This window comes from Paramisgurnus dabryanus, chromosome 4, assembly GCF_030506205.2.
Source record: "Paramisgurnus dabryanus chromosome 4, PD_genome_1.1, whole genome shotgun sequence".
Classification (NCBI taxonomy): Eukaryota; Metazoa; Chordata; class Actinopteri; order Cypriniformes; family Cobitidae; genus Paramisgurnus; species Paramisgurnus dabryanus.
Window position 1 is genome coordinate 15,478,022 of NC_133340.1, and position 9,635 is coordinate 15,487,656.

A 9,635-nucleotide genomic window follows, 5' to 3' on the forward strand; every position below is an offset into this window, starting at 1 on the left:
TAATCTTTAAATCATTTTTATCTTATATCTTTTAACTTTCATAATGTTACATTTTATTATTCTTTATTGAGATTTACCTTCTTTTTGGAAATGGGATTATCCTAAGGAAGCAGTCTGCTGGTTAAGTGACATTTATGAATACAGATGCTCTTTGCTCAGATTTTGCAGATGTGAATCTGTCAGTATGAATATAAGAAACACAAAATGATTTGGCACAGATACTGGCTACAACCACACTACAACATTATTATTATTCTGTTTATTGTTATGAACGTTCATGTTTATTTATGTTTGCAAGCACCTGATGTATGTATACTGCCTGTTCTGAAAGTGTACATTTTATTTTGTTACAATTACGCCTTTAATAAAATAATTTGCCTTTGCACAAACGGGTGTTTCTTGTGAAGTCATGGAAACGAACCAGTCAATTTATAGTAAATATTTATTTTCAAGAGCAATGAACAGTTCGCAAACATGTAAACGAAACGCTGTCTTCGTAAGGCTGAACACGTGACCTGAAAAAGCAGAAAAAACTAAACTGTTCTTCACCTGAAGAACAACCATGTCTGCTTTCAGGCCTCCTGAAGTAATTCCATACTAATGGTCAATCTGATGTCAAAACAGTGATCAGTTTGAGTTGTCAGACTCGAGCATGTCTTTAAATACCTGGTATCAGGTTTAACTGTGCGTAGCGACTTTGTTTAATGTCAAAACAGCAATACTGACCTAGGTGTCTTGTGAAAACAGAGCTCCTCTCAACAGCCTGCCAACGGTGGCAATAACTACAAGATTAAAAAGTCAATTCAATTGCATCATTTTCAAATGACATACAGACAATAAATATGACCAGTGTGCTTTCATCAAGTTAAAAAGCTCATAACAAATACTTTTGTAATAACTTAAAGAACTAAAACATAGATGTGATCATAAACTAGTTAATCTTTTTAAAATACCATTGAATATTTTCCTTCACAGATCTCGGATCTCATCAATTGTAGGACAACACTGGCCCGGAACTACTCCTTAAATTTTAATCTAAAAAAGGCAAAAAAAAAATTCTATAAAGGAAACCTGAGAGGTAAAACTCAGCAGGGACTGACAGGAACCAAGCGGAAGACTGGAGTAAGTGAGGCGAGGTGACATCGGATGAATGACGACCTCTTTAGCGAAATGGCTAGGATTGCCGTTTTCCGCATGCTGAAGGGCGTAAAGCCGAAAGCATGCAGCAAAAAGAGGCAGAGGAACAAGAGAAAGGAGGAAAACGTGGAGAATAGGGAGGAGGGGTCTTCAATCCTTTCGTACTCTTCTCTTTCTGACAACTTTGGGTTCCTCTCCTGCGATCTGATTTCCCTCATCAGCGTCCTTCATCTGCAAAAACGCAAAGTTGTCATCTACCTTTATGATTTATGCAACAATAGTAAGGTATGATAGAAAAGGGTCTCATGCATCATCTCCTATGAAGTTACAGCAGGTGTGTACCCACAAATTTGTTCACATCCTCTTTCTAATGTTGATAAATTTAAGAAATAAGGAAGTATATGAATGTAGATTTGAAATATATGGTGATTTCAAATTTCAACATTGGCTTTCAGAGATCGTGCACCTTTAATATAAAAAAATGATATAAGTCATGGAGTAGTAAGGACGGTGGTAGTACTAGAGCTTAAATATATGACAGCCTATTTGGCAGTTGTTTTAACCCGCTTACTTCGTCCTCTGAGGGTGAGTCGTTTGGCTCCCTGACCTCTTCCTCCTCCTCCTCTTCTTCATCTTCTTCCGTATCTCCTCCATTATCCTCATTCTCATCCACTGGGGAAATTAAAGAGTATCAAATGAGGAAAATAATTGGTAAATTCTAAGACAATTGTAATACAATACAATTTTACAAACCAGCAGCTTCATTTGCTTCCTCTGCTGTTGCTTCCTCTTCATCATTTCCTTTCTCCTCCTCTTCCTCCCCCTCTTCTTCTTCTGCTACGTCCTCTGGTTCTGCTTTGGGCTGGTCAGTTTTCTTGTATGCATAGTCGTCCTCTGACTTCTACAACATACAAACAAGTGTAAGATACTCAAACGGAGTTGGCCAAGTCCACTTGAACAAGACAACAGGGTGGGTAGTAGCTGGTTAATCTCAAACACATTAATATCAATTCATCTTCAATGATAAACCAGATTAAAACAAAGGTTTAATAACTTAAGGTTTCAAGGAAACGTGAAGTTTGAACTCAAATACGACCTTGTGTCTGCATTTATTTCAATAAATAAAAATTAAATTTCCTAAGTGTGCACAACTATGCAAAACTATCAGAAAAATAATTTGTAAGTCACTTTAAATATAAAGCATCTGCTAAATGAATAAATGTAACATGTAACCATAATGTAAATGTGTTCAAGTTTACTACAAGTGGTACCTAAATTCAGTTTTAAAATACATTTTAGTACAAATTCATGGTTTCTTAAAGCACAGATAAGTACACTAAGATGTTCTTAAAGGCAGTCTGCATGATTTTTGAAAAACACTTTGGAAAAGGGAGTCGGGCCAACTACCAAAACACACTTGTAGCCATCAGCAGGAAGGGGCTTGTCTACTAACCAACATCTTTGCCTGGGTTGCGTATGTGTGGGGCGGGTCTATCAAAAGAAGGTCCAGATTCTATTAGGGTAGGGGCGTGTTTGTTTAGGTGATTTCAAATGTCAAAATTGGCTTTCAGAGATCATGCTAATTATCATATTTTTATTATATTAAGTGAAAATTAAAGCACTAAGAAAGAGTACTTCTTTTTTTCACTTGGGGAAATATGGCAGCATTCTATTATGCTCAAAACAGATGAATATGCTTAACACCAAAATTTTAATCTGTATGATTTAAGTAAAAATGAAGCAACATATTAACAGTCTATATTTCAGGCCTGCCATGTCAAATGTCTTCTTTGAGATTCAGCATATGCATTTATCTGTGACCAGCCCTTACCTTGGGCCAGCAGAAGAGCACAGCGAGTCCAAAAGGCAGACCGACAGTTAGAATGTAAATCACCCACAGCCAGGGCCTTTCCTCAGCAGCCAGCGCCAACTGACTCAACACTCCAGGCTAAGACGAAGAGACAAAGTATATTAACCACATCAAAGGCTATAATGCAGAAAGCAGAAATGCAACAGAACCCTGTGTGAGACAGAGACAAACCTCATTGGCGCTGGCAACCAGCTTTTTGAGTCCCCAGCTGTCTGCAGCCCAGCGGTCTGCCACTTCCTTCTCAGCAGTTATGATGAAATTATCAAAGTAAATGTCAGAGGTCATAGACCAAAGCTCCAGACCCACAGCTCTGAATGAATCCATTCGAAACGGGTGAAGATCCTCGTAGTAGTCAGGGTTTTGGATCTTCCGTGGACTCCATGCTCCCTGTGAACAATTGCCATAACATGAGAGAGAAACATTGTTTATTTCAAAGATCTGTGGTCATACCCTGGGACTGGGAGTATGCTAGCATGAGCTATAGGAAAACTATATTTACAGTAGAAGGATAGAATATGTGTGACATTTCTTTAAACTAAATAAAATAAATGAAAAAAGGTGCCTTAATAACATATTCATGCCTCCAAATGCCAGTACCTGGTAGTTGGGGTTGTCTATGAGAGGTGCTTTCCATTTGCCCTTGTACTGAGGGTTATTGATCATGGGTGTTTTCCATTCACCACAGCCAGGAGCAGTTGTACAGGCTGGGTTGGGCACCTGAGCAGCCTCCCATTCTCCATCCATTTCCTCATCCCTGAGAAAGACAGAGTTGTAGGGAATGAAAACATTAATGTAAAGGTGCTGCAGAAGTTATTAATACATAATAAATGACAGCATAGTGTTTAATATAGTGTAATAAGTATTAGAGATGACTGTCTGACAATTTGAATCAATAGTACTTCACTGTGCTCAGTGCTTCCCCACCTTGATCGTGTCTTTTTAATAGCATATGTGCATCATATAAAAATAAGATACTGGCCTTACTTCAGGGGGCTTCAAGCCCGTTTGTGGAGAGCTTCTGTCCTGTAGAGTTTAGTTTATCGTAACATGGCTAATTTAGTATATAAGTCAGTCTGTCCAGGGGATTCGATTAATGTTGTGCAGACTAGACCCCAGTGTTTAGTTACAAAACAGTGGTTTTAGTAGGTTCTTTTAGTACTGTTTGGTCCAAAATAAATTGGCTTAACTTAATGTGTCCTGTCCCATTAGCCACTACACTCACTGCAGAGAAAGTTTTTTTTGACTCAAGCCTGTTGGTGCCCCCCAGAACCGTATATATGTGTGTGTGGACCTCTTGTGGGCTTAGGAGACCATACAGTACAGTTTATCCTCTAGCATAAAATATAAATATTAAACATTTTACAAATATAATTACAATTTAAGTCATTCTCTAAGAGATTAAAGGCAGGGTGCATGATCTCTAAAAGCCAATGTTGACATTTGAAATCACCTAAACAAACACGCCCCTACCCCAATAGAACTTTAAAGGGCACATATAATACCAATTTTTACCAGATGCAATTAAGTCTCATGAGTGCTTAGAATGTTTCTGTTCAAAATACCCCACATATCATTTATTATAGCAAACCCAAAATACACCTATTTGGGTGAGAGCAAAAACACGCTTTTTGTGTGTGTACCTTTAAATGCAAATGAGCCACTGCTCCCCACTCCCTTACTAAGAATGACAGTGAGTGCTTTTAGTAAGGACAGATGTGATTCCTGTGAATACAGTCTGAGTCAATAGTATCTCAATATTGAGATATGGCGGATGGAAGATAAGGATGGAAACTATGGAAATGCAGGACTGTCAGTCAGTGGCCGTGGGCAGGGCTTTATCAGCGTGACGTCACATTAACAGGAGAATCAAAATGGGGATTAAAAAAAGGAGTGCGTGGATTTTTTTAATTGTAGGGTCGTTGTGTTCACACACTGCCAATACACACTTATGTCCAAAAAAAGTGGATTTTGCATAATAAGTGCCCTTTAACACAAATAATAATAATGCTCCTCAAGGAACACTAACACAAGACACTGGAATGACAAAAAAGTTCTCACCAGTCATCAGGTTTTTCTGCAGTGGGGTCAGAGACAAACTCTGGTTCATCGTCGAGCCACCCATCAGGCTTCACTGCATCAGGATCAGGTATCTTAGCTGGGGCATCTTCATCCCTAGAGAGATTAATAAAGAAAGAAGGGCATACAAGGTCACTCAAACTAATACTAACATGCTAAAAATACTACATGGTCATGCTTTAAATCCGGAGAACAACTGCTGCCCCTTATTTAAAACACTACAGTATAATTGTCATTTTCTGTAAACCTGCTTTTCAAGAAAGTCTTTAAATGTGATTAAAAGTGCCTTAAAGTTTGTTGAGAAATAAATTATATTTAGAACATTTGGACACCCGCCCAATGCATTTACCTGCAGGAATTACGTAATTGTTAAATTCAGTAACCCCTAAACACTTGTTAGCAATTCACAACAATGTAGCCTACTGCAGTGTTTCCCAACCTTTTTTCTGCCACGGCACAGTTTTGATAAGTAAAAAAATCATATTGCACACTATTTTTACAATAAGCATTAACAGATCTGCCCAAACCTGTATGCTTAAATGACTTGTTAAACTGGAATATTGTACTGTATTAAACGTAGTATTCACATTTAATGTGAAACTTGATCTTGTTTGATGTACACAAATGATATCCTGGCTGGAATTGATGACAGTGACAAACGCAACTCAGCAACCTGGTAGCTAACGTTGAGTGCTTTTTCAAAATCTGTGGCAGTGTTATTTTTCTATGGCACACCAAAAAAGCGGTCATGGCACACTAGTGTGGCACGGCACAGTGGTTGGGAAACACTGGCCTACTGTATCACAAAACAACATTTGCTGGAAAATAAATTTAAGCTATTGCAAGTAGATAAAACCCTTTATAGTCTCACCAGTCTTCAGGTTTGACTGCTTCTGGGTCAGGGATTTTGGCTCTCTCATCCCAGTCCTCTGGCTTTGAGTCTTTAGGATCATCAATTTCTTTAGGGGGGTTCACAGGTGGGACCACATCTGTTAACAGGCTTCCTCGGCTAACGCTGGACTGATCAATGAAGATCTCATAGCTGTTGTCAGGATTTAAAACTGGGAAGAGAACAATTGTCGATAATAATTGATAATGATTCATTAAATCATTTATTGTTTATATCTACTGCATTGATAAACATTAATTTATCAATTATTGTTACCCCTTCATAATAACAATAATTTTCAATTTTAACACTTTAAATAAATAAATACATACATTTCAGAGCCTCTGTGTTCAAATACAAGCAAATTTATTCAAGTTTAGCAACTAATTTTGCATCTTAAGTTACCATAAAATAATATTTGAATAATCGGTCTTGCTAGAAAACACCTGAATGTGTAGCATTTTGCTTAATCTGTTTTTAACAGGGTTATTAAATAAAAACTAGAGAGACAATTTACCAAGGGTGTAGAGGTGAGTCTTTTTTTCTGTGTAGAACTTCTTCAGATCAACGTCGGGTCTTTTGGCATGCTTTTCTTCTTTATCTCCATTAAGGGGGTTTTTATGCCTGAAGATAAAGTGCAGTTTGTAGTCCTCTCCACATTTATCCGGCCCAAACATGATGCTGTATGGGGTCCGGTCATGAAACTGCTCCTGTGAGTCAAAACGACAAAGGTCATTTCATTTATCTACATCATTTTACATTAACCAAGTAACCAAGATTGTCTGCACACTTTTTTTTCTTTTGTTACTATACCATGAAGCAGTCAATCATTTAACACCCTTACCAGATCGAGGTCCTTTGAGTCTGACAGAAGCTTGATGTAAGCCCCTCCACAGTCAATACCATCTTGAAAATTGACCTCGTACCTGCATAGACCAGGTATTGTTATAATGCAAAAGCTTTATAATTCAAGTGTCAGTGTTATCACACTAATGCGGTTGCCATTTAACCTGTAAAACACAACCACTTACTGAACGATGAGTGGCTTGTCCTTAAAGACAAAGGGTCGGTTAAGCAAAGCAGCAATAGCGTGGTGTTTGGCACGAGATTTCAGCACCAAGCCCAAATCACCAGGCACCTTGTTTTCCTTTAGGGGCTCAACCTCCCATTTACCTACAGTAAAAAAATTAAAAATATGTGGTTAAAAACAGAAGGGGTTTTAAGGTGGGGCTCACATAAAAATGCAATTCATCACAGATATACAAATCTACGCACATATATAAATAGCACACCCAGCATGTAGGTCATGCTTTTAAACTAACCATCATATTTTGCAATATCTTCGTCGGCATCTTCCTTCATTGTTTTAGACTGCTGCCAGCTGCAAAAAAAAACAAAAACAAAACAATTATACACCATGAAAATCAAGCAAATGACATACTAGGTATTAAGCCCGTAGTAAAGTCTGTTTTTTTCTGTATATGTGAATGTATGCACACGGTGGAATGCACAGACTTGCAAAGCATAGTTCAAAACAATTCGCAGTTACAAAAATCTGGCGGTGCGAATGTTACCCTGATGATGAAATGTGCATCACGCTCACTGTACCCGGACCCTCCGTACTGTATGCGGACCCTAGCATATGCGTAAAAACTGGACTATAATTCTAGCTTTTAAGTGATCAATTGACAACATATTGACAAAACACGCTCTGTAGAGCAGCCTGTCTGTTTAGGGCTACTGTAGAAACATGGTGGCACAAAATGGCGACTTCCATGTGGCTTCCAGGGGGGACTCACAGTGTATATAGATAGAAATGGCTCATTTTAAGGAAATACAAACATAACAGTTCGTTATGTAAGGTCTATATACACCACTGATCACCACTATATAGTTATATAGTTTTATATATATATATATATATATATATATATATATATATATATATATACACACACATTACATTAGATTATTTTATATTTTCTTAAAATTGAAACACTCCTCTTTTAAATATCAAGTAATGTTATAAAATGTTGCAAAATTTTTCATCATTGAACTGTTAAATTCATGGTATATCAAATTATAATGGTGACACATTGTTTTCTAATTATTGGTTTTGCCCACCATTTATGACAAAATGGCAGTGCTTAAGAAATAAAATGATCAGTAACAGTTTGCTAGGATTCACAAACCTGCTTAAAGAACCTTCATCAAAGGTTTCGGCAAAAAACACATCTCCTGTCGGCACTGGGGTCTTGTATGTTACCTGTGGATATCAAACTGCCTAGTGAATATTTACAAATAGCACACATTAAGCATGAAAAACAAGCAATGTAGGCTTTTCTCATAGGTAAATCCTTATGTTAATAATGAACGTTGTTTAACCTGGAAAGAAATATTGACATCTGCGTCCACGTCCTCACTACCGCCTGTCTCCATGTCCACATCACCATCCTCCACTTGAGCATCCTCTTCATCCTCCAGATCCTCCTCCTCCTGGGCCCAGGTTACCATGGAGATGGATAGTAACAAAAGACACGCCCAGCCCCAACGTAACTTCATCTACAAATAAACGTGCAAAAATGCTTGTTTTATGAAAAAACTCTATTACATTTTTAGCCTAAAAACTGGATAGCCTCTTCATTCTTTAACTGCAAGTCCTTTCTTTACTGAGAAGGACCATTTGATCCCATGTCATTTTACCCCCCTATCGATCGACACATCTGCGACCAGAAGGCAACATTTATATTTTACGTTTCGGTATATTACATTAGGTCTTCATGTTTGTTTGAAGCATTTATCGATAAAAAGATGGAGCATAACGACAACATTTGTCCCTTGACCTGTCAACTAACGTTAAACAGAAACGAAATGCAGGTGCCAGGTGGTCTTTGAAATTATTAAACAAAATTATTTTCAACTATACACTATTCTGGTCCTAATAAAATACTTAAATTCTATTTACTTAATAGAAACAATTTTGTGAGCCACAATAACAGTAACGTTAACTGGCTAGCTGCAGTACCGTTAGCTGGATGATGACGGTGATGAAGATGATGCCAGTCTGCGTGCTCAACAGTTATAGTGTTGGACGGCAAACTGCTTGTCTTATTCGCTTACCTTGTCCGGCTAAATAAATATTTGCAATGTTTCGGTCAGGGGAAGGTTAAACGGATGGGTTTGTCATTCAGCTTTTCGGCGCGAAGAGACAGCTATGAATGAGAGAGATAGCGGGTGTTATCTGAGCGTGAGCGCCGCTCACAACCAACCGCCCCTTAGTAATGAAAAAATACTTCCGCGTCACCTATCAAAATAAAAGCCCCACCTGTTTTTAATAGATTCAAGATTCGTAATTTTAAAGCTTTTTTGCATTGGTTGAAAAAAAATTGGTTTAAAATATGTGTATATTACACACATAGTATTCTTATTCTATTATATACATCTTGCCCCTGTGGGTTTAAACAAAACCAGCAAGGTCAATATGAGATAAAACCCATTTTCACATAATCTGTCAAAATAAAAGTTGTGGGCAATGTAGTCAAAGATGTTTGTAATTCATTTATTCGAAAATACTCGTTAAAGGGTGATATGAATTGGTATTATGGCAAAAAAAGTGGCGAGCAGCAAGTAACGTTACTGATTTGTCATTTCTCTTTATTTAAT

The 9,635-nt window shown here is 37.6% G+C and overlaps 1 protein-coding gene across 2 annotated transcripts; it reads right to left on the reverse strand.

Moving 5' to 3' along the window:
• Positions 1 to 424: 424 nt before the first annotated feature.
• clgn (calmegin) lies at positions 425 to 9,248 on the reverse strand. Of its 2 annotated transcripts, none has more exons than XM_065265155.2 (15): positions 9,093 to 9,248; positions 8,358 to 8,534; positions 8,165 to 8,238; positions 7,295 to 7,353; positions 7,004 to 7,145; positions 6,817 to 6,898; positions 6,490 to 6,682; positions 5,955 to 6,144; positions 5,066 to 5,179; positions 3,605 to 3,761; positions 3,179 to 3,394; positions 2,969 to 3,085; positions 1,891 to 2,038; positions 1,709 to 1,809; positions 425 to 1,368 (listed from the first exon to the last, which is right to left on the reverse strand). In XM_065265155.2, the coding sequence occupies exons 2-15, from the start codon at positions 8,532 to 8,534 to the stop codon at positions 1,288 to 1,290; spliced, it is 1,851 nt and encodes a 616-aa protein (XP_065121227.1). In that variant the 5' UTR covers positions 9,093 to 9,248; the 3' UTR covers positions 425 to 1,287. The 2 variants fall into 2 exon arrangements, with proteins under 2 accessions (XP_065121227.1, XP_065121226.1); XM_065265154.2 differs by having other exon boundaries at positions 8,998 to 9,248.
• Positions 9,249 to 9,635: the final 387 nt, after the last annotated feature.